The 25,781-nt window shown below is 50.1% G+C and overlaps 1 protein-coding gene across 1 annotated transcript; it reads right to left on the minus strand.

Annotated features, from left to right (window-relative positions):
• Positions 1-6,309: 6,309 nt before the first annotated feature.
• cyp21a2 (cytochrome P450, family 21, subfamily A, polypeptide 2) lies at positions 6,310-25,781 on the minus strand. Its single transcript, XM_069915609.1, has 10 exons — positions 25,565-25,781; positions 22,381-22,470; positions 18,462-18,679; positions 16,167-16,262; positions 13,155-13,265; positions 12,496-12,582; positions 11,978-12,181; positions 11,171-11,340; positions 8,715-8,818; positions 6,310-6,569 (listed from the first exon to the last, which is right to left on the minus strand). The coding sequence occupies exons 1-10, from the start codon at positions 25,779-25,781 to the stop codon at positions 6,310-6,312; spliced, it is 1,557 nt and encodes a 518-aa protein (XP_069771710.1).

Consider the following 25,781-nt stretch of genomic DNA (forward strand, 5'->3'; position numbering starts at 1 on the left):
CCTTCAGTACTGACTTCTTGGTGGTAAATCAACACTGCCCCTTTATTATTCTTCATCCAAAAGTTACAAGTACTACATTCATCTACAATTCAGACTGTTCACACAGACATAAGTTACAAATCAAAATATGAATATTTCCGTCAATAACGTCAAACCCTTGGGGAGCCAACCGTTCCCAGAGACCCTCCAACCTGCCCGTTGAGCACCGACTGCTTCTTCTCCAGGGAAACACGGAAGAGGGGCAGGCTGTCAGCCCAAGCTAAGGGCCAGACCAACGAGGACAACCCTCGACCGGCCCTCCCTCCTCCTTACTGGATGCCCAAAGATTGGAGTGTGGGGCTGAAACACAGCCAGATCTAGAGGAGCAACTCCTTCGAGAACGAGAGCAGAGGTGGCACCTTCGCGTGTCGTAGGCAGATCACAGTTTCCCCTCCATTTTCACACTCACTGTAATGGCCGGTGTGCCGTCACTTCCCAACATTGCCTTTGTGCATTTTCCGTCTATGATAGCTGGGGACAAGTATCATGACAGCATACTCGTCTTCCAGTGATGCAGAAGAATTCTTGGCCACAGGGGGTCACTGAAGTCGTTGGCCCAGCACGACTCCTGTAGGGCCCAGGGGTTTCAGAAGATGGGTCTGGCACATTTACAAAAAAAAACAGACAAACTAGTACAAAACAGTCGTCCACCACAAGAGAGGGCAAATCTCATGTTGATTGAAATCGTGCTAACTCAGCCCTCCTCAGAGCACACTGTCCTGTATTCCCCACGTTGAAATGAGAATTATGAGGGGGATAGAGAGTAGATGTCTACCCTTGAGGGTAGGTGAGATTGGAATGAGGGGTCATAAGTTAAGGGTTGAGGCAAAAGTTTAGAAGTAACATGAGGGAAAACTTCTTCACTCAGAGATTTGTGGCTGAGTAGAATGACTTTCTGGAAGAGGTGGTTGCAGCGGGGTTAATTTTGTCACTTAAGAGAAGGTTGGATGAGTGTATGGATGTGAGGGGGTTGAAGGGTAAGGTAAGTGGGACGAGTGAAGTTCACTTAAATCATTGCGGACTAGAGGGACTGAGATGGCCTGTTTCCGTACTGTAATTGTTAAATGGTTATAATCCGAGATGGGAGTCCTTTATTTGGAGAACGAGATAGCAGAGCGGGGAACAGAGACCCCTGGATGCTTCGCGAACTGGCTCTCTGGCAATCCCGAACTCCTCGAAGGTGACACACCATCGAAAAGTCATCAACACCCGACCACTGAGCCGGAGTCCCCGATTTAACAAGCGGATTAGGAGAAAGATACTGGTTCTGCAGTGGAATCGATCCACCCTGGCAAACAGCCGGCTAATTGCTTGAATTGTGCAGTTTTTTTTTAATTTAAATTTAGACATACAGCACAGTGTTCAGGGCATTTTGGCTTCATGAGGACAAGATGAAGGAGATGATCGTGGACTTCAGGAGGACCAGGAATTAACATCCCCAACACTGCAGTGAAGAGCACCAGGTTCCTTGGAGTTCACTTAACTAGTGACCTATCGCAGACACACAACATCCCCTCTGTGCTGCCCAATTTATATCCCATTAATCTACACAACAAACTTCACGACATGTTCATGATTCTGATTCTGAGCTCATGTTCATATTATATCCATCTTGCAACAATTACTATGAAAAAATTTAAATAATATTGCACAAAAAGGCGGTGTCTTTGATCAAACAAGAACCTGATGGTGGTGGGGAAGAAGCTGTCCTTGTGCCGCTGAGGGCTTGTCTTTAGTCTCCTCTACCTTTTCCCCGATCGTAGCAGAGTGAAGAGGGCCTGGCCTGGGGGGTTGAGGTTAGAGGCTGCTTTTTTTTACATAACAATAAAGGAGTCTTGAGATTGGGAAATATACCAAATGTACAGGGGAATGACTAATCCCCCACAAAACATTGCTCTTCTTCACATCAGCCTCTGCTATCGAGCACTCAGATCCGTCTGTCACAATAGCAGGGAATCTCCCAGCACCCACCCATTTCAATTCCCCGCCCCATTCTCTGGACGACATGTCTGCCCATGGTCTCATGCACTGCCAGACTAAAGCCATCCGCAAACTGGAGGAACCACGCCTCATCTTCCGTCTGGGCGCCATCCAACCCCGGATAGCATTAACAGTGACTACTATGGTTTCTGTTAAAAAAACCACTTCTTCCCTGTCTCCTTCCCTGTATTTCTCTCTCTCCCCCCCCATTCCCTCTGTGTCCTTTCACAGAGCCAAAATCAATTTTCAACTCCTCTCATCATATCCCCGCCCGCCTCTCCCATTTGTCCTGGGTAAACTTGTACCTCTCACTTTGTTCATTTTAGATTGGTCACAGTGTTGGAGCTACCGAAAGAAAACAGACACACACGTCGAGAGCACTTCAGTTTAGACAAATCTTTATTACAAAATCTAAAGCTGATTTCAAACTACAATATGCAAGCCCTTCCCAATTATACTTATCAATGCCTGGACTGGTCCCAACTGCCAAAGCAAGGCAACAACCACACACTTGTAGTAGGTTGCCACCTCCCCCGACCGGGACGTTGGCTGAACTCTAGAAGTTCTTCTTCTTGCTGAGAGATGTTGCCCCCCCTCAGGGAGTCTGGAACTTCAGCAGCGAGACCACAGCTTATATTACCCATTCTAGCTTATCACTTTGAATACAATATTTTACTTAGCTTCAAGGTCTTGCCTGACAGTCTGCGACCAACAATCCCATCAATCTCAAACAGCATCCGGCTAACAAGCAGGAAGATTAAACGTTCTTGGTACCAGATGTCTTTTTTGTCAGATAACTGCATCTCTGGGCCCCATGGTGGAATTTAGCTTATGTCTATGATTACTACATTATTCTCAAAGTAGGTTACTGATGCTCACCCTTGCCTAATCAAAAGCAGGGTCTAAATTCTCCATTACACCATTCTAGTCTTTAATTAAGAAGCCTGCCTGCTTTTTGCTTATACCTTGAAGTTCAGGCTTGAAACATCGGTGATGTATCTTTACCTCCTATGGACGCGGCAAGACCGGCTGAGTTCCTGCAGCATCTCTGTGTGTTTTATTTGTCTCTCCTCTTCTCCCCACCACCACCCTCCCCCCCCCCAACATTCTCCAGCTTCCCAGAATGATCCCTTGTTCCTGGAGGCCATGATTTGGGTAGAGCTCGGCTTCACGTGACCACGTGAATTGGGGTCACAGACTGGGCTCCAGATTCCCCCCCCCCCAACTTCTTGACAGGTCAATAGCAGTGGGGTGTGACTGCCCGTGGGCCAGAGCCCTCTTTACTCTGACTTTCTGTACAGGGGCAGGCACCATTTGTACAGCGTGGCTGATGGAGAAAGGGGGAACACCATTGACATCCATGGTGGAATCTATTCTTCATCTCTTCTCTACCCGTTAAAGAGCACCATCAAAATTCCTTCCCAACGATGAAATGACAAACAAACCCCAGGGCAGGAGGTTCCCCATCACCTGACCTATGCCTCCCGTTTGAAGTCAAGTCATGTCAAGTTTATTGTCATCTGATTGTACAAGTACAACCCAACGAAACAGCATTCTCCGGTCCTCGGTGCAAAACACGCAGACACACAACCAGACATAACACAGATACAGACAAACAATGCATGTACAGGACCAGTATATCTACAAAAATAAATAAAAATATATTGTTTTGTACAAATGAGAGTCTCAAATGGGCAGTTCCTTTGGTCGTTCAGCGTTCTCACTGTTCCTTAGCCGGGTGGGGCTGGCTCTGATCCTCCTGTATCTCTTCCCTGATGGGAGCAACTGAAAAATGCTGTGTGCAGGGTGGAAGGGGTTCTAAATGATTCCGCTCGCCCTCTTCAGACAATGATCCCGTTAGATCACACTGATAGGGCAGAGGGAGACTCCATTGATCCTTTCTGCTGCTCTTATGGTCCTGTGGATTGACTTCTGATCCATTTCCCTCCAGTGACTGTCCCCACACGGTGATGCAGCCAGCCAGGGTGCTCTCGACCGAGCTCCTGTAGAAGGTTGGCATGATGGTGGCCGACGGCCTTGACCGCTTCAGTCTCCTCAGGAAGTGCAGTTGCTGTTTCGCCTTCTTGACAGGTGAGGGGATGTTGTGTGTCCGCGATAGGTCACTAGTTAAGTGAACTCCAAGGAAATCCAAGGATGCTCAGTGGGAGATGGTCATTCCTGGTCCTCCTGAAGTCCACAATCATCTCCTTCATCTTGTCCTCATTGTCACTCTCGCACCATTTCATGAGATTTTCACAACTGCTGTTGTGTCCTCTGCAAACCCAATGACACTGCTGGATCTGGATTCTTACACCCGTGTGCCTGTCTAAGAGCCTCTTGAATGGTCCCCCATTGTACCAGCCTCCACCACCAACCCTGGCAATGCATTCCAGGCACCCACCATTCTCTGCATGTAAAACTCCTCCCCTGAATTTTCCTCTGCACCCCTTAAACAGATCGCAAGACGTTGGAGCAGAAGTGGGCCCATTGGCCCATCGAGTCTGCTCCGCACATCTTCCTCTTACAGTAGAAGTCCTAAAATCCACACTGCTCGAGGATTGGGTCACTCTGGATTTTCCCAATTCTCGGGAAGTACTTTTAAAATTCAAATTTAAGGAGGAATAAAGAAGAGGTAAACCTCGGTAAGCAAATACAGCGAGCTTCATTCACCAAAATGAGCAGCTTTGAAAAAAAAATCAAGTCCACACTTGGCATAACTTCACTAGAAAAAAATGAGGGTGCATTGCTTGAAATTATGTTTAAAAATGACCGTTGTAAAAGAAAACTACAGTGTACCAATGAATTTCTTTGTGATAAGATGACCTGTATTAGACGTATAGCTGCTGAATATCTGTGGTGCATACACAAAAGCGCCCGAAATTTTAAATGTTTGAGAGTTTTTGAAAAGTCCGGATTCTTGGGTGACCTGGATTTCTGGACTTCTACTGTTTTGTCGCCGTGGGGAAAAGGTGCTGGCTGTCCACCCTGCATAAGCCTATCGTAATCTTATAATGAGTCACCTCTCATCTTTGGTCACTCCAAAGAGAAAAGCCCCAGATCTGTCAACCTTGCTTTAAGTGACATGTTGAGAAGAACACGACCAGCTGCAGATGCTGTGGCTGTAGTAAATGCACCGAAATTCTGGAGGAACTCAGCCAGCCTTTTAGGGGTCTATATATATATATATATATATATATATATATATCGCTGACATTTCGGGCCTGAGCCCTTCTTCAAGGAAAATTCAGGAAAGGCAGGATATATCAGAAAGTCTCAAAATTCAAATCAAGAGGGGTGAGGAAACCAGACCAACAAAAGGTGTTAATTGGATGTGTTCATGGAGAATTTATCATGTCTTTGCGAAAGGAGACAGGGAAGGGAGAGACGATGGGGTTAGCAAAGGGGAGGGGGGGGAGTTGATATTAATGCCATCTGGATGGAGGGCGCCCAGCTGGAAGATGAATTTATGGGCAGTCTCAGTCTGCCAGTACTCAAGATCATGAGCAGTTACATCGGCAAGGAAATGGAATAGGGGCTTGAAATAGGTGGCCACTGGGAGATGCAAGCTATTGTGGCGGACAGAGCTGAGGAGCTCAACAAAGCAATCTTCCAGTCTGCGCCCAGTCTCATCGATGCAAAGGAGACCATAGCGGGAGCACCGGATACATGAGACGACCCCTGCCGATTCACATGTTGCTTCACTTGGAAGGACTGTTTGAGGGTGCTAATGGTGCTGAGAGAGGAGGTGTGGGCACAAGTGGAACGTCTCCTGCGGTCACAGGGGTAGGTCCAAAGGATTGGTGGGGAGGGAGGAGTCATGGAGGGAGTGGTCCTTATGGAAGGTGGGGAAAGAGAGAATATGTGTCCAGTGGTGGGATCTCATAGTAGGTGGTGGAAATGATGGGGAGGATCTGTTGGATGTTGGGGTGGTAGGTGAGGACAAGGGGATTCCTGACCTTGTTGTGAATGGGGGCCAGGGTAGATGTGCGGGTACTGGAGGGCATGCGGGTGAGCACTGAGTTGATGGTGGTAGAGGGAAAGCCACGTTGTTTGAAGGGGGGCATCTCTGATGATCTGACATGGAAGTCCTCATCCTGGGTGCAGATGCAATGGAATGGAATGGAACTATTAATCCATTGTCCCTGTTCCTGAGCTCCTGTCTGACAGAGAACTGCCTCGGGCACTAATACACTGAGCAAGCACTCAATCCGATGGAAGGAAAGCTCGAGGCGAGGGGAAGTGTGATTCTGCCTCCTGTCTCTCCCTGTCCCCCCACCCAGCCCGAGGTTTTCAGAGGTGGTTGCAATTCGCCCTGGGGGCAATGATGACTTGGTAGGGCTTGACTTTCATCATAAATCCCGGCACACCTTGGAGATCTGGCAGTGGGCCAGACGTCCATGGCAGGAACTTAAAATCCCTCAGGAGGTACGCCAGGAAAATGAAGAGTTCAGTCCGGGCTACTGCTTCACCCAGGCAGGTCCTGGCACCGGTTCCAAATGAAATAATGTTCTGCGTGGTCTTCCCTGCATCGGACATGTCCAAGAAACGTTCTGTGGGGTAAAACAATCCAAGTCTCAGCTGACACGCTCGGCCAATTATTACCTCATCGCTCAACCCCAAAACTGAGGGCTCCGACTCGAAACATTGAATATTGTGAGCAATTCTGGGCTCCTCACTTATAAAGGGAAGTGTTGACAGTGGAGAGAGTTCAGAGGAAGTTCACAAGGATTTCCAGGAATGAGAGGGCTACCTTATCAAGAGTGTTTGGCCTGTAGTCAAAGGAGTTTAGGAGAGTGAGATGGGGATCTCATTGAAACATTTCGGATGCTGAAAGGCGTGGACAGAGTTGATTTTTTTTTAAATTAAAATTTAAACACAGCATGGTTGCAGGCCCATTCAGCCCACAAGCCCGAGCTGCCCAATCAACCTGCAATCATTTTGAAGGGTTGGAGGAAACCGGAGCACCCGGAGGAAACCCACGCAGACATGTATAAACTCCTTACAGACAGCACAGGATTCAAACCCCGGCCCCGATCACTGGTGCAATAATGGCGTTCCGCTAAATGTGCCACAGTAGAAAGGTTGCTTCCCCTGGTAGGAGAGTCGAGGACAAAGGGGCACAACTTCAGGACTGAAAGGCGTCCGCTTTTGACAGAGATGCGGAAGAATTTCTTTAACTGGAGGATCAGGGACGGCACCCAGGGGAACATCTGCGGGTATTGCCCCCCAAACGAGGTGCCATGACCCTCCCTCCCCATAAAGTCGCAGACATCGCTGGCCGTCAGACCCACCCCCCTCCCTCCCGCGTCAGTAGTGTCTAAGTTGATGCACACTAGTGGCTCCCCGCCCCCCACCCACTCCGGCCACGTTACTAGTCTGCATCAAGCATCAGTAGTGCAATTATAAGATATGTGCCACATCGGACAGGCAGATGGCAGCCCCCCCTGATCGAAAGGTAGCAGCCGGCTATAACCCCCCCCCCCCGATCAACAGGTAACAGCCGGCAATCACCCCCTCTCCCTGGTTGACAGATAGCTCCTGCCTATCACCCCACCCACCCCAATCGGCAGGTAGCTCCCAGCTAGTTCCCCCTGCCCCAGTCAACAGATAGCTCCTGGTTAGCACCCCCCACCCCCTCCCAGTCCACGAGCCCCTCTCTAACTCGTTAATGCCCCCCTCTAACATACGTTCTGGCGCCGACCCTGAAGAGGGTGGTAAATCTATGGAATTTGTTTCCACAAAAGTTTTGGAGGCTTTGAGTGTATTTAGGGCAGAGATTGACAGGTTCTAGATTAGACAGGGGCATCAAAGGTTCTGGGGAGATGGGCGGGCATTGGGGCTGAGTGGGGAAATGGATCAGCTCATGATTGAATGGCAGGGCAGACTGGATGGGGTGAATGGCCAATTTCTGCTCCTATGGTTTGATGGCTTCCGAGGATGCTGTGTGACCTGCCAAGTTTTGTGCCATGTCCCAATCTTAGTTCCTGGTCGGCTATCCGTCAGGAAACTCTGAGTCCATTCTCACCCGATTGGGACCTCGTCCAAAGTGGTTGGTTCAGCCACAATCCAATGACGATCGCTCATTCCCTACAATACGAGTGGGATGATCCTTTGGTGGGCGGTGGAATGGCTGAGACTGGGTCATTGTCCCTTGTTCATCCCCAGCAGCAGCTGCTCTGGGGACACAAGCAGAAACAGGGGTCCAGAACCGCTGAAAGACCATTGGCATCACCCTTTGGTCGGCCCGAAACCTGTTGGTCTTTCGGTGCACAGAGACGGTGGTGAGGGAATGCTACTGACGGGTGCATTCCAGGCTGCAGGAGTATGTGCTAAGGGACGCACTGAGGCCAATGCAAGAGCACTGTGGGGAAGGAGCACAGTCTAGAGTTCCTCCCATTACTGGGCACTGAGGGGCTGAGACTGAGGGGAAGCCGCTCAAACAGCAGGGGGGGAGTAATGATAAGGTGCCACAAGTGGTGGAAATGGGGCGTGGAGAGAACAAATATAACAACGTATAGCAATGGAAACATATGGATGTGACCCCAAGGATGTCAAAACTCTTTGCACAGTTTTCCTTTGTATAGTTTTATTGTGAATAAACTTTTTTATTTGGGTGGAAATCCATCATTTATTAATCATTACCTGGGTTGATCTACCTGGTCCCTCCCAACCCATTGCATATGGCTGTGAATTACCTGGTTTGAACTGACTTGGGTTCTCCCATTTCATCTCCTCGCGATTGGCTGCGTACAGGTTCGTGATGACGGTTGTGCCCTTTCGAACGGTATAACCTGCCACACTTCAACGCACAATCAGAATGTCGACAAACAGCACATCCGTCGCCCCACCCCCTCCCCTTCCCATCCCAGCGCCGGCAGCCATGGTTTGAATCTGGCGCGGTCTGGAAGCAGTTTGTGCATTCTCCCCGCACCACAGCCTGCCTCCAGCCGCTCCAGTTTCCTTCCTCCCACCCTCCAAAAGCGTGCGGGGTTTGTCAGTTAATTGGTGCCTTCGGGCGGCTTGTGGACCTGAAGGGCCTGTTACCGTGCTGGACATCTATAGCAGTCATTCTCAGTGGGGCCTCTACAGCCCCTCTGGTGGGGGTTGGGACCAGATCACATGTAAATAGAAGCCTTGTTTTCTTTTCACCTCATGTCACATGCAGGTAACACCTTTACAGCGCCAGCAATTGGGACCAGGGTTCAAATCTCACGTTGTCTAAGGAGTTTGTACGATCCCCCCCCCCCCCACCGGGTCTGTGTAGGTTTTCCTCGGGAGCTCCAGTTTCCTCCCACCACTTAACACATATGAGGAGGTGATGGCTAATTGGGTGTAAATTGGGCGCCACGGACTCGTGAGCCGAAATGGTCTGTACCACGTTGTACAGTCAGTAGGATAGAAGTACAGAAAAAACTTGACTGCTTCACGGGGCCATAAACAAAGGCCTGGGGTTGTGGGGGGCATACCCGAAAATATGGCTGCTCTAAATTCTGAATTATGCATCCCGCTGAAGGACTCAGGCCTGAAATGTTGGCTAACCTTCATTTCCTATGGATGTTGCGTGACCTGCTGAGTTTCTCCAAGACGATTGTGTCCTGCATCTAACAAGCTCTCTGGGTTCCGAGGTTTGGGATAGAGTCGGCTCCAAAAGCACTTGCCCAATTGTTCATCCAGAGAATCATCAATCTGACGGACTGCTTGTTGCTGCTCTGGGAGACTCTTCCCAAGGCCAGGACTCTCTCACCGGGATCAGGACACTCTTCCCAGAACACAGACACTCTCCCAGGGCTGGGGCACTCTCCCTGGGACCACAACACTCTCCCCATGGCTGTGGTCCTCTCACCAGGGTTGGACACTCTCTCCAGGATACGGACACTCTCCCCGAGGTTGGGACACTCTCCCCAGGACACAGACACAGTCCCTGGGGCTGGGACTCTCTGCCCAAGACACAGACATTTTCCCCGGGGCCAGGACACTCTCTCTTTGGCCGAGGCACCCTCCCCATGGCTGGGACACCCTCCCCATGGCAGGGACACTCTCCCCAGGGATGGGACACTCTCCCCAGAGCTGGGACACTCTTCCCAGGGTTGGGACACACTCCCCGGGACCACAACACTCTCCCCATGGCTCAGGTCCTCTCACCAGGATCAGGACATTCTCTCCAGGTTTGAGACACCCTCCCCAGGACATGGACACTCTCCCCATGGCTGGGACCCTCTGCCTAGGACACAGACAATCTCCCCAGGGCTGGGACACCCTCCCCATGGACAGGACACTCTCCCCAGGGATGGGACACTCTCCCCAGAGCTGGGACACTCTTCCCAGGGTTGGGACACACTCCCCGGGACCACAACACTCTCCCCATGGCTCAGGTCCTCTCACCAAGATCAGGACATTCTCTCCAGGTTTGGGACACCCTCCCCAGGACATGGACACTCTCCCCATGGCTGGGACCCCCTGCCTAGGACACAGACAATTTCCCCAGGGCTGGGACACCCTCCCCATGGACGGGACACTCTCCCCAGGGATGGGACACTCTCCCCAGAGCTGGGACACTCTCCCCAGGGCCGGGACACTCTGCTTGGAATGGGGACTCTCTCCACAGAACTGGGAGAGGAACATTTGATGTCTCTTGGCCTGTATTAATTGGAATTTAGGAGAATGAGTGGGGATCTCATTGAAACATTTTGGACAGAGTAGATGGAGAAAGGTTGTTTCCCATGGTGGGAGAGCACAACTTCAGGATTGAAGGGTATCCACTTAGAACAGAGATGCGGAGGAATTTCTTCAGGCAGAGGGTGGTGAATCTATAGAATGTGTTGCCACGGGCAGCTGTGGAGGTCAGTGGGTGAATTTAAGGCAGAGATTGATAGGTTCTTGATTAGCCAGGGCATCAAAGGTTATGGGGAGAAGGCCGGCCAGTGGGGCTGAGTGGAGGAAATGGATCAGCTCATGATTAAATGACATGGCAGCTTGATGGGCTGAATAGCCTATTTCTACCCCTATGTCTTATGGGACATACTCTCCATGACTAGAACACTCTCCCCAAGACTGTGACACTCTCCACAGAGCCAGGACGCTCTCCACAGGACCGTAAACCCCAGGATGACGGGCAGTTGATTGGAGAGGGGTTTCCGATCTGAGTTTCTACCTGGTGTCACAGGTCGTTCGATGCGGCAACGACAGAGGTACGACAGGGTTCAGGCGCAGGACCTCTGCAATGGTGGCTGCAAGGAAGGGAAGGTTCGCGTGGTCCGCATACGATGCGTAGCGATCCTCACCCACTATGGAACACAGCTCCCAGTAAACACGGTCCTGAATCTGAGGGCAGCAAAAGGTGAGGCCCTGTGAATGTGTTGGAGTGCTGAGAGCTAAGATTGAGGGAGTGAGAGAGAGGAGGAGAGAGAAAGGAAAAGAAAGAGAGGAAAGGGAGAGGAGGGAGAGAGAGAAGAGAGAGAAAATAGCAGAGGAGAGAGGGAGGGAGAAAGAGAGAGAGAGGAAAGTAAGAGGACAGAGGGGAGAGAGAGAGAGAGAAAGAGAGAGTGGGAGAGAGGGGGGAGATAATGAGAGAGGGAGGAAGAGAAAAAGAGAGGGGGAGAGGGAGAAGGAGAGAGGACAGAGGAAGAGAGAGAGAGAGAGAAGGTTGAGAGAGAGGGAAGGAGTAGGTGGAAAGGACAGATGGTGGGGGTGAGGGGAAACAGACCACAAGGACTGGGGAGGGAGGAGCAACACGAATAGGAGATACAGGCATGCATGGAAGAGAGCCTGGGAAAATCTGGGAGAATTTCCCCCCCCACCCCACCTCACCCACTCCCAGGGAATTCTCCCAATTTCCCACCCGCCCACTCGCCAAGGACACTGAGACCAACCTGGCACTCATCCCTGAACCATCGACGGCCTCCGGGATGGCAGTGCCATGGGTCGGTAGGTCCGGTGAAGGATGTGGTCTGCCACTCACCTCTGGCCACTGAACCAAATGCGCAATAGCCCAGCTGAGAGTGGTTGACGTGGTTTCGATCCCTCCGATGAACAGGTCCACGAGCACCATGTGCGCGTGCTCCTCCGTAAACTCCCTGGTTTCTGGGGAGGTGTCTTCCTGATTCCAAAAGGACTTCATTACCATGTCAGTGATATCCCGAACAACCCCCTTCTGAAATGTCGCCTGGAACACAGATCACGGACCTTATCAGAGAAACTGACGCGCTCCCACCATCAGAACTCTGATGGACAAAAACACGTGGTGGCTTCAGTGTCACAGACGCGGTCAGTGTGACAAGACTTGTACCACCAGGTTCAGGAATAGCTGCTACCCTGGTGGATTTCTGACTTCAGATTAGACACTGTGGTTGACATTAAACACACAGCACTGGAGAAACTCAGCAGGTCAAACAGTGTCCTTTATTTTGCAACGGTAAAAATCCATCACTGTCCTATGTGGCACCGGGCGAGAGGTGGGGTCCGAGCTGACAGACTCACCTTATGGTTTTGAACGTGCTTTTGGATGAAGGAGTCTCTCTGCAGAATAGCCTTTCGAAGTTCCCTAAATGCAGGATTGGGGAAGTACTACAGGGAAAAGAATGGAAAAGACAGGAGATGAGACCCTCAAATGACAGGCAGTCAGGGGTTAAACCCCCTCCAGGTGACAGACAGTCAGAGGTTAAATGCCCTCCCAGTGACAGGCAATCAGGGGTTAAACCCCCTCCCAGTGACAGACAGTCAGGGGTTAAATGCCCTCCCAGTGACAGGCAGTCAGGGGGTTAAATGCCCTTTCAGTGACAGTGGTCATTTAACCCATCCAGAGCTGTGTTGCCTGGATTAATCTGACAGATGTAACAGCTGTAGCTGTCAGTCACAGAGTCTGCCTGGGGTGCAGATTGACTGTACCATGTCACTGCGTTACACACCACCAATTCAGTCCACCATCGTGCTTCCCTTTTCACCCAAATCATCCTACCATCCCATTCACCTGCCCTGCCGCCCTTCGGTTCTATTGATTATTGCCTGGTTCACCACCCCTCATTTCCACCCCCCATTCCCGGCCAAGGGGACCAACTGAACTGTAAAGCATTGCCCACGTGTCCACCCAGATCCCCGGGGAGAGACGCAGGGTGAGAGGGAGCCCTTCCCTTACTCACCTGTAGCACAGGCCACATGTTGAGAAGGTTGATGGCAGGGGATCCCCAGAGGGCGTTCAGCCTCAACAGGCAGTCGTGGATCTCCTGCAGTTCCGGGTCGCTTCTCTCATACTGGAACCAATGACAAAGCACTGTGACAGATCTGCGCGGATCATGGTTCAGCAACCAATCTCCATGCCCTCAGCCCTGATCCCCCATGTGGAACCCCTGGGGTGAATCCATCGATCTTTGACCCCTCTCTTTGAGCCCATTGGCCCTTCTCTCTGGATCTGTCAATGGAGCTCAGCTGGTGTTCAGAGCCCTCATCTTCCGTCCCCAGACACGCCCCGGCGTTCCGTTTTGTCGCCCAGAGCTGAGGGGGGTCTGCAGTGGTGGTCTCTTTATGAGGGAATCTTCCCCTATTATATTGTCAAGTCACTTTTATTTATCGTTCATACCATGCCCGTACGGTAAACACGAGGTAGCGTTTCTCCAGGACAATGGAGCATATTTACATAAATATAAGTTAGAATAGAAGACCAACACATTAAAAAGTTAAGTCATTAAAGACATATACAATAAAAGTCCACGATATACTTTCCTCAAATGCTCTGGGAGTTCAGGAGCCTGATGATTTGTGGGGAGAAAAGTTGTTGCCCAATCTGGACTTGTGGGCCCGAGTGCTAAGGTACCTCATACCAGATGGCAGAAGGGAGAACAGTGTACGTGGGAGGGGTGTGGACACCTTCACCATGTTCCTTGCCTTTTGCCTGCATCAAGTTGCCAACTTCCTTCATGGTAGGAAGAGAGGCCCTGGTGATCTTTTCTGCTGACTTCACCATCCTCTGCAGGGTCTCGCGGTCCGAGGTGGACCAGCTTCCAAACCAGGTGGTGATGCAGTTGCACAGGATGCTCTCGATACCTTCTTTGTAGAATGTAGTGAGGGTGGAGGGTGGGAGATGGATTTTTCTCAGCTTTCACAGGAAGTAGAGGCGCTGCTGGTCTTTCTTGGCCCTGGAGCTGATGTTAATGGACCAGGTGAGATTCTCCGCCAAGTGCACTCCAAGGAACCTGTTATTTAAGAAGCTTCCCAAGTAGTACAAGGACTTAACAGTCAGTAATATATCTTTAGCTCCTCTGGACGCTGCAAGACTGGCTAATTTCCTCCGGCATTTCTGTGTATTTACTACAATGACGGCGTCTGCAGACTTCCATGTTTCACTCCATCCACAGAAGGGTCTCTGACTGGGGGAAGAAAGTCACCTGAGTAGGTAATATGTCCACACAAGTCGTAGGTGATGTAAGTGGTGAAGCTAACTGAAGAAAGTGAGGTAACTAAAGAGTTAATGAGATTTGTTTTTGTTGGGGCTGAGAATTTGAGTTGTTTGAATTTAATTGTGGCCAATGAAGAAATTTAATTATCTTTCTGATGTGGTTTGTCGTGTACAGGATTTGCCGCACTTCCCAGTAGATAAGGAAAGATTGTTTCCCACAGTGGGAGAGTCTATGACAATTTCAGGATTGAAGGGCATCTGCTCAGAACAAAGAAGCGGAGGAATTCCTTCATCCAGGGGGCGGTGAATCGGTGGAATTTGTTGCCACAGGCAGTTGTGGAGGCCGGGTTATCGGGTGTATTTAAGGCAGAGATTGACCATGGAAAAGAGGTATCAGGGCCGACTATTGATGGACCTTGACACCAAACGCTGAGTACAAACGAAATTCAGCGGAAAAATATTGTTAGGTCAGTTGAGCTGACGCAATCAAGGATGCTAAATTCAATAAAAGTTAGTGTCATGTCTCTCTGACTTCCGACATGATACAGCAAATCTGAAATTATCTTGCTGTTCAGCTTGAAGTTGTCTGTCATAATCCCCAAATGCTTTTTCAGGAAGCAAATCTTTTGAAAAAAAATTGTTGTCCAGTGTTACTAGTGAAACAAGGAAGCCTGCAGACTGATCCCACCTGTTCAAGCTGAGAATCCGGCCATGCTGGACCTGGGACAATAAACCTTTGGAATTCTGCAGCCCAGATGTTCAGGGCTGAGCTCAGGAGATTCAAAGAAATCGCAGGATGCAGAAAACAACAGGAAAGTAGACAGACCCAGCCGGATTGGTAGGATGAATTGGGCTGGTATAACGAACTCCCGTTTTAGTAAAATGGTATTATCTCTGTAAGGGATAGTATAGACAGGAGGGACTGAATGGTCACAATTAACATTTAACTCAAGAACAATACAAGTCACAGCCCAGCGATAATTCGATACGTTGGAAGAACTGAGGGAAGGTCTGTCACAGTCTGTTCCAGATTCAATACATTTGCAAAGACACTGATTTTACAAAGGGGAGAGCCATTCTGACGGCTGGAGAGAAAACAGCTCTTTGCAGCACCTCTTGTGACCAGCCATTCTGTGAAATTCATTCTGTGAATGACTGGGCCTTTTCGGGGGATTGACCTGTGCTGGGGGGTCTTTTTGGGAAGCAAAGGGCTTCATTTTGATTGTGACTAACAGTGGAGGTCACTTGGAGAGATGGCTTCGTTTTAAGTGAGACTCGCAGTGAAGTTACTTGGAGAGACCAGTGCCAGGGTCTTGGAAGTTCGAGTCTGGCCTACAAAAGGACCAGGAATGTAGTGACCACAGCTCATGTGGATGGACATTTCTTCAAAGGCAACACAAGAAGTATTCGTGAGTCTGTAGTAGCCACAATTCCAGTCTTCCCATCAGTTCAACATTAATTCTGGGCATCAAATTCCAAAGGCCTACACTTCTACGCTGAATTTGAAGTAACTTTCTAGATTTTGGCCTGGACTATCACACATATACACTAGACACCTGTGCATAGATGAGAATTGATTTAGTGTTCAGGATAGTTTAAGAGTTAAGACTGTAGCTTAAGAGCAAGAAATAAAATTAATGTTTTTAAATTAAACACTTTCTGGTTGTCTATTTTTTCTTGTAACACTGGTCATAGAGAAGGGCCGAGAGAATGCAAACTAGCACAAAAATTCATAACCTGGATGCTTATTGATACTCACTTCCTTACTAAAGATCAGGGAGCAGATAATTTTGCAGGTGGACATGGAGAAATCCTTGCTGGGGTCCACAGGAAGTCCTCCCATGCTCTGGAAAACCTGCCGATGTCAATGAGATACGGTTGATTAAAGGAATGCTCTCACTTAGTTCACACGCAAACCCAACCCGAGAACGAGCTCCTGACTATACCCAAAACACTCACAGCACCCACAGCACACAATCGTAGTTAGATGGGACCCATAGGATAGAGGAGCAGATGTAGTTGGACATTCAGCCCATTGAGTCCACTCTTCCACTCCATCATGAGCTGGTCCATTCTCCCACTCAACCCCACTCCCCTGCCTTCTCCCCATGATACCCCGACTATCCAGATACCTGCAAATCTCTGCCTCAAATACACCCAATGACTTGGCCTGATTGTTGTTTATCACCTCCAATGACAATTTGGATGATAATGCTGTTGTCAAAGTCAATCTTAATAGAGGTCTACAAGATTCTCCTAGGGTATAGATAAGGTGGACCATCGGCACCTTTTTCCCAGAGCGGGAGGGTAGCACAAACACCAGGAGACATTGTACAAAGTAAAAGGAAGAAAGTTTAAGGAGGTTTCAGGGATGTTCTTTACACAGAGAGTTGTGGGTGCCTGGATTGCCTTGCCAGGGATGGTGGTGGAGGCTGAAACATTGACGGCATTTAAGAGACCTTGAGACGGGCACATGGATGAAAGGAAAATAGAGGGTTATGGAGTAGAGAGGGTTTAGAACTTTTTTTTAAGGAATATATGGGTTGGCACAACATTGAGGGCTGATGGGCCTGTAATGTGCTGCTTTGTTCTATGCTCAGTGTTCTATGTTCTACATAACTGACCTTTCAGGCTTGAACCCTTCATCAAGGTGTGGAAATATGTTGGCGAGAGAGGCAAGGAGTTTAGTCGCTAATATCCTGATGAATCTTCTCTGCACCCTCTCCACAACTTCCACATCTTTTTCACACTAATGGTTAGAAAGGTCTTTGAGGGAGGGATATGGGCCAAAAACAGGCAAGTTAGACTAGCTGAGGTAGACAACTTGGTGTATTGGAAGATTTCAACCATGTTTTTGCTCCTGCAAGGCTGAGAATCAGTAACCTGCTTGAGACTCAGCAGACATAAGCTAAATTCCACCATGGGGCCCTGAGATGCAGTTATCTGACAAAAAGACATCTGTGTACCTCTCACTTTGTTCGTTTTAGATTGGTCACAGTGTTTGAGCTATCGAAAGAAAATAGACACACATGCCGAGAGCACTTCAGTTTATACAAATGTTTATTACAAATTCAAAAGCTGATATCAAACTACAATATGCAAGCCCTTCCATTATACTTATCAACGCCTGGACTGGTCCCAACTGCCGAGGCAAGGCAATGGCCACACACTTGTAGTAGGTTGCCGGGGCGCCGGTAGCAGCTTCTCCACCTCCCCCGACCGGGACATTGGCTGGACTCTAGAAGTTCTTCTTCTTGCTGAGGGATGTTGCCACCTCTTGGAGAGTCTCAAACTTCAACAGCGGGACCATGGCTTATATTACCCAAAAACTGCTTACCCAAGCACCTATTCCCAGCACAGCAAGAAAGATAAGCGAGCAAGCTAGCATGCCTAGGCTTCTATCGAATAACACAACTTTCAGCTTATCACTTTGAATACAATGGTAATGCAATGGCTTATTTTGCATCAAGGTTAGGCCTGAAAGACTGTGATCAAAACAAGCAGGGAGATTAAATGTTCTTGGTACACAGATGTCTTTTTGTCAGATAACTACACCTCTGGGCCCCATGGTGGAATTTAGCTTATGTCTGCTGAGTCTCAACCTTGCAGGAGAAAAAACATGGTTTAAATCCTCCAAAACACTTGGTTAGCATGGACAGGATGGGTCGAAGGGCCTGTTTCTTTTCTATAAGGCTCTCTAACTTTTTACGTCAAAGCACCATATGAGGCTTGTGCCCAGACAGATGAAGGGAGGGATGTAGAGCATGTGCAGGCAGCTGCATATAATTTAATCTTGCATCATGTACGGTTCCAAGGACATGGGCTGCGCGGCCTGTTCCCATCCTCTGTATTCTCTGGCCCAATCTGATATCAGCCCCTGCCCTGACTCTCTAACTACACACCCTGGCCACACTGTGAGTATCCCCAGTGCTGACATGGTGCGCGCGCACCCATGGTCACCCCCACACACATAGGCACATGCATATGCACACACACCCTCACGGCCACACACACAGGCACACACACACACACATATGCATGTACACACACCCACACAAACACACTGTGATGAGCCATGACTCTCCAACTTCAATGGGAATGGGATTTGCTGCTGAACCTTGCAGAGTTTTTCAGCCTCACGCGTCACCACTGGCTCAAGGACCGAGGTCCGAATCCATTGCATCGCGGTGTGTGCCGTCTTCTTTTGGATCTTCCAAGTGTGGGTGTAGTCTCCCAGGGACAGGTCCTTCCCTCCCAGGGATATGAAGTCTCCTGTGGATGACAGAGGTGACTTAATCCACTAGGACCCAGGTACTGGGATTGGATGTGGTCCTGTCCAATGTCATCTCAAACCACAGTCTAATTTGTGATTACACCACCAGAGAAACTCCACTTGAAACTTAATCAGTGCAAACCTGATTCTGTCGGTGAGGAGGGATGGGTGGGATCGAAGAGGGAACCAGGACTTGCTAGATTGCCCATTCACTGCCTTACTGGATCAAAGGCATAGTCAGACCCTTCCTATTATACAATATGGAATCAGAGCATATCTGACAGCCTTTATTCCCACTTATCATCAGCTGTTCCCTCCCGCCCATCCGCCGCTGCCCTCCCCCACCTGATACCATCTGTCCATCATCTTCCACTGTCTGGCCCCTTCCCCTTCCTCTTTTTACCGGTTCTCTCCCCTCTTAGCCCTGATGGCGAGTTAGAGCAACGCTGTTACAGCACCAGAAACCCAGTTTCAAACCCAGCGCTGTAAGGAGTGTGTACATTCTCCCTAAGACCTGCGTGGGTTTTCTCCAGGTGCTCCAGTTTTCTCCCACCACTTGAAAGTGTACGGGGTTTGTAGGTTAATTGGGGTATTTTTGTGGCACAGGCTCATGGGCCAGAAGGGCTTGTTACCATATTGTATATCTAAATTTATACCTTAAAACCCCTGGTATCTGCACCTATGGGGATTGGTAGATGTCGGATAAGTGTATTTTCCATTTGCTTGAGATTGCGTGTTGCGTGATTGGTGAACCAACAGGAACGAGCGCCAATTTTAAACCCGTATTTTTTTACCTAACCATATATACTCATATAATAGTCAACCACACGACCCCCCCCCCCCTCATTTTTTGGCCCAAAAAGCAAGCGTGTTTTCTGTGTGACCCGTGTAAGAGTCAACACCCCCCCCCCCTTTCCTTTTTTTGGCCCCGGCTGCCCGCCCATATGAGATCCCAACTCCCTGGCCACGGATCTCCCGTGGCCGCCCACCCACCAGAACTCCCGACACCCAGGTCACGGACCCTCGTCTTGTCCACCCACCCATCCGAGCTCCAGACATCCTGGCCGCAACCCTCATGTGCCCCCCCCCCACCCATTTGAGATCCCGACACGCCGGTCACGGACCCTCGGCTTGTCCGCCTGCCCATCCGAGCTCCTGACACTTTAGCCATGGACCCTCACCTCAGCCACCCGCCCACCAGAGACCCTGACACCTTGAACGTGAACTTGCTATCCAGTCCCGGCCATCCAAGCTCCTGACGTCTTAAAGGACACAGGCACTTACCGTGGTCAAAAGTAGTATCTGTGTAATAGTTGACCTTTCCCGCAAATTTGACCCAGAAAATTGGTCCCCAAAACTCACCTATTACACAAGTATACGAGGAATTTATTTTCCGCAATTTTTCACTCGACGCTCCTGGTCGCTGAATTCCGGATAACAGGGGTTTTACTGGATGCAGATGCTGCATTCTTCCAGCGCTGTACATTTTTTGTTCCACATTCCAGTATCTGCAGTTCTCGTATGTCTGCAAACACGTTCACCCATTGACCTGCTTTGCTTCCCACCTTCTCACCTACTTTGATCCCACCCAGACATGCCTCCCTGTGGAAAGGAGGCAGCAGGGAGCGTTAAAACTCGGTGCCTCTCCCCACACGCTGCACCTCCCCTTCCCAGCATTTTCAGCTTTTATTTCAGGTTTGCGGCTCCAAAATTAAGTTTTAACTTATCACTTACCACCTGGTAGAAGCCAATTCTGGCCTTTTAAACCCGTGCCCCTCAATCACATCCAAATTTACTTGCATTTTGGAGGATGGGAGGAAACCGGAGCACCCAGAGGAAACCCACACAGACGCAGGGAGAACATACAAACTCCTTAAGCACCAGCATGGGATTCGAACCTCAGTCACTGGCATGGAAGTAACGTCATGCTATTCGTGCTGCCTCTCAATTATTCCTGAAAGATTTAAAGACCGGAATTGAAGCAATAAAAAGAATCTCAGGGTTGTATGTGAATATCATGTATGTATTCTGATAATGAACTTAAGTGTAAGAATTAGAATTTATTCTCATGACACGTGTCACAAAATCCTTGGCATTGTGGTGGCATTAAGAGTGCAAAAATGGCTATAAATTGCATTTTTAAAAATAAATAAATTAGTGCAAAAGGAGAGAGAATGGGGTCTTGTCTGTGGTTCACTATCCATTCAGAAAGTTGATGACGGAGGGGAAGAAGCTCTCCTTGAGCTTCAGGTGCCCGTATCTCCTTCCCGATGGTAGCAGAGTGAAGAGGGCCTGGCCTGGGTGGTGGGGATCCTTGAGCGATAGAGGCTGCTTTCTTGAGCAGCCTCGATCACTGCTTTGACTGGTGCCCGAAGTGACTGGGGAAGGAGAGCCGAGCAAGTTCACTCACCGACGCACAGGATGGGATGAGCGCAGGGTGGGAGTTCGGCCGCAAGGAGGAGAGAGAGGGGGAGGGAGACTGGCGGCTGAGACTTGAGACACAGTATTGGGCGCGGACTAATAAAATTTTTCTTTTCTTTTTCAATATTTTTATTAACATTGAAATTTCACATCAAAAAATGCAAAGTATATATGTTAAAATTCCATACTCTTAAATTATATCATTTCATCCAAGATTGCCCACATTTTAATCAAACATTGAAATGATATTTTATTATGAAAAAAGATCTAAACCCACGACCAAGAATGAAGCTGTTTGGCCAAAAAAAAAGAATTCTTATCGGAGTGATAAATTACCTCCTGAGTCAACATTTCTACCTTCATGACAAATCGAAGATTATGACAGAAAAGATCCCCACCGTGCTTTAAAATTTGAACTCAAATCGGAAATTGAGCATCTAATCTTTAAGGTTAAACCTGAGCGTGAGTATGTGGGGTAACTAACGTCCCTCCATCCCAGCAACATTGCCCGCCTAGCCGTAAGAGAAATAAAAGCGAATACGTGTAAATCAGATGCTGTTAAAGTTATGCCACTCTCTCCAACAATACCAAATAAAGGTTTAAACTTAACTTTAAGTTAAGTTTGAAATATTTCAATCCATATTTCTCAAAATTCTGACATGACCAGAACATATGAATTAATGAAGCATTTATTACAACATTTATTATCAGCCCACACTTGACCTCTTTGGATTGGATTAGAGCCAACGGTAATGGCCCTTGAGAAGACGATGGAGAAGGGCTTCTGGAGTCATTGCAATCTCACCCATCCGCATAAAAACAAGATTGTTTGACCTTGGACATGTGGATGACTAAATTGTAGAAGAAAGTGGCGTGCACATACATTTTTTAGACGTGCAGCGGGGTTAGAAGCCTTTCCGGCCCACGAGTATGTGATGCCCAATTACACCCGATTGAGGCTCTGAATGTAGGTTGGATTCTAAATGTAGTATTGCACGACAATAATGGAACCTTTACCCCGGCACATTTTAAACAGTGGGAGGTGATCAGAGGAAACCCACGCAGACCCGGGGGCGGGGGGGGTGGGGGGAACACACACACTCCTCACAGGCAACACCAGATTCAAATCCAGGATGCCGGGATGGGTGAGAGACTGGCGCTAACCGCTGCACTAAGCGTGCCACCCATCTGCGGGTTGGTGGGAGTCAACCTCCAATCAAAACCATTCCCTGCTGCCCCACCAAGCTTGGCCTGAGATTCTCCGGCGGGGTGGACATACCTACGAACGACTGCGGGCGTCCCGCAAACTCAGCCGGTCTCTTCACCAGAGCTTCTTTGATCATTTCCACACTGCTCAGGACAATGACATCTAAAGTTTGGGAAGAACGTTATCCAAATCAGAAGGTACACGATAGCCTAGGAAAGACTAGACCCGCCTCAGCCCACACTTGACCTCTTTGGATTGGATTAGAGCCAACGGTAATGGCCCTTGAGAAGACGATGGAGAAGGGCTTCTGGAGTCATTGCAATCTCACCCATTCTGGCTGGTGCTTGGGAAAGAGACCAAAAAAGAGAGCATGTTTCCCTGCTGGATATATCTGTCATGTTCCCATAGTTATCCCAGTCAGGAAAATGAGGGAGCACTGCCACTCGTGTGGACCTGGGAGAGCAGAGTGTGAAGACACAGCACTGCTCTGCAGGATCCTACTGCTGAGTTCTCATGCCGACTCCTCTGTACAGGCTTTAAATGGCTGACTGTGTCCTTTTTAATCCTACAACCGCGGAGGTCTGCGCCCAAGACTGCAGCATCTGTGCTGGGTGCGAACCACTAGGGGTTTGCAGACCAGTGTCGACCAGCACAGGGCACCAGAAATGGGGAGAACACCCTCGGTTGAGCATAGGAAACATCCCTACAGGGAAGGTGACCACAGCGAAGGGCTCAGCAGCTGAAGAGCCCATACAGGTCGTGGGCAGCTGGCGACTTGCAGTTGAAGGAACCACGGCAGGCTGCGGGCTGCTGGGAGACTGGCTCAGGGGAACCGGCATTTGAGAGGGCACCCAGGGCAAGCAGGGCTCCCGAAGGGCCTCGGGCGCTGAAGGCTTCCTGATGGTGTAGGTTTGGATCTGGATCTCGGGTTGCAGACGGATCGGACAGGAGTCTGAGCGGCTGCAGAGGCTGCGGGAGCGCCGGAGGCAAATCCACGGACCCTCTGTGTCTCTGAAGAGACTCTCTTCATCTTCTTTCCCCTATTGTTAGGGGCACCAGCCAACGCTCATGACAAGTGTTTTCCTTACAGCGGACACAGGGTGAAGTACAGCATGTATAATGTACATTATATATATGGGCCAGGGGGAGGAGGGAGGAAGGGGCGGGGAGGGAAGGAGGGACAGAGGGAGGGAAGGAGGGGCAGGGAGGGAGGAGGAAGGGGCAGGGGGAGGAGGGAAAGCAGAGCAGGATGTTGAAGAGAAGGAGGGTTGGGGTGAGAGAAGGAAGAGCAGAGGGAATGAGGGGCCAGGGATGGAGGGGCAGGGGCTGGAGGGAAGGAGGGGTGGGGTTGGAGAGAAGGAGGGGCAGGGGAGGTGGGAAGGAGGAGTGGGGTAGGAGGGAAGGAGGAGCGACCTAGGAGGGAGGGAGGGGCAGGAGGGAAGGAAAGAAGAAAGGGCAGGGGGAGGAGGGTGGAAAGGGCAGGGGAGGGAAGGAGGGGCAGGGAGGGGGAGGAAGGGGCAGGGGAGGAGGGAAAGCAAAGCAGGGGTTTGAAGAGAAGGTGAGTTGGGGTGAAAGAAGGAGGGGCAGGAGATGGAGGGAATGAGGGGCCAAGGATGGAGGGGCAGGGGGTGGAGGGAAGGAGGGGTGGGGGTGGAGGGAAGGAGAGGCATGGTTGGAGGGAAGGAGAGGCGGGGTAGAGGAAAGGAGGAGCGGGGGAGGAGGGAAGGAGGAGCGGGGTAGGAGGAGCAGGGTAGGAGGGAAGGAGGAGCAGGGGAAGAGAGAAGGAGGAGTGGGGTAGGAAGGAGGGAGGGCAGGGGGAGGAGGGAAGGAGGAGCAGGGGGTGGAGGGAAGGAGGGGCATGGTTGGAGGGAAGGAGAGGCGGGGTAGAGGAAAGGAGGAGCGGGGGAGGAGGGAAGGAGGAGCGGGGTAGGAGGGAAGGAGGAGCAGGGTAGGAGGGAAGGAGGAGCAGGGGAAGAGAGAAGGAGGAGTGGGGTAGGAAGGAGGGAGGGCAGGGGGAGGAGGGAAGGAGGAGCAGGGGGTGGAGGGAAGGAGGAGTGGGATAGAAGGGAGGGGACAGGGGAGGAGGGAAGGAGGAGCACAGGCCAGCAGCAGAGACCCTAGGTGTACATGGAGCAGGAGAGGAAAGCTGAGAATTGATCGGGGTGGGGGTGTGGGGTAGCTCTGTGAATGCAAAGCTGGAGGAACAAAGACAGAGAGATAAAGAAAGAGATGGGTGGTGGAGCGGTTCATGGAAACCAGAGAAGTTGATGTTAATGCCCTCTGGTTGGAGGGTGCCCAGACGGAATATGAGGTGCTGTTCGCGGGTGGTCTCAGCCTTCCTCTCACCTAATGTACACATAAAATTCCCGTTCTCTCTCACCAAACTCGTCTCTTCCCGAAATTCGTTACATGGGAGGCATTCGGGCAGCGACTGTTAAAGGTCAGGGATTGCCAACTCCTTGGACTGGCACTTTGCTTTGGAAATAGGCAGCCCCCCCCCCCCCCCCCATCCAAGCTCTTCTCGTGGATGTAACCGTGGTCTGATTCAGTGGTTGCCATACCAGGAGCTGGCAGGGACTCAGTGGGCCAAATGGCTTCCCTCCATGCCAGAATCGTCGCGTGAAGTCTTTGCACGCACCTTCCTGGCTAGTTCCCCAGAAGCCCTGCTTGTGCTTGGAAAAAGTTACGTAAATCTGTGCCCCCGCCTTCCCTGATTTGGGGAAAGGGGATGACGCTGGGTTTCATGGGGCGGGGTGCAGGATCCTGAGGGGCTGAGAGTCCCGTGAGATGGGTTCTGGAGGGTAATATAAGAACATAAGAAATAGGAGCAGGAGTTAGCCATTTGGTCCGTTGAGTCTGTTCTGCCGTTCAATGAGATCATGGTTGATCAGATGATTGGCTCATCTCCACCGATTTGCCTGTTCCCCATATCCCTTAATTCCCCAACAATGTAAAAATCTATCCAACCTTGTCTTAAATATATTTACTGAGGTCATCTCCACTGCTTCAATGGGCAGCAAATTCCAGAGATTTTCCACCCTCCAATCTCCGTCCTAAATCTACTCCCCGGATCTTGAGGCTATGTCCCCTAGTTCTGGTTTCTCCTAACAATGGGAATAATTTACAAGAGAGAATTGGGTTGGGAGAGAGGTTCACTCAGCACCCACACCTCAGTCAACCCTCTGTACCCCTGCACCGTCGTGGGTCACGGCTCCCCACCCTACCTCCATCCGCAAGACTCACAGCCTTTGCCCACCTTGCCTCCACATCCGGAGTCTGTAGATTGCTCCGAAGGCCTTGGCCAGCTCACCGAGGTGGACATGCAGGTCCTTGCGGCTGAGATCGGCTAGGTTGCCGATGACCGGCAGCGGCGAAGGTCCGGGGATGGCTCGACGGGGGTCCTCGGTGGTTCTCCTGCAGAGCCCACAGGCCAGGAGCAGAGTGATGATGGCAAGCAGAAGGAACGTGATCAT

Source organism: Narcine bancroftii, chromosome 2 (assembly GCF_036971445.1).
Source record: "Narcine bancroftii isolate sNarBan1 chromosome 2, sNarBan1.hap1, whole genome shotgun sequence".
In the NCBI taxonomy this organism is placed as follows: domain Eukaryota; kingdom Metazoa; phylum Chordata; class Chondrichthyes; order Torpediniformes; family Narcinidae; genus Narcine; species Narcine bancroftii.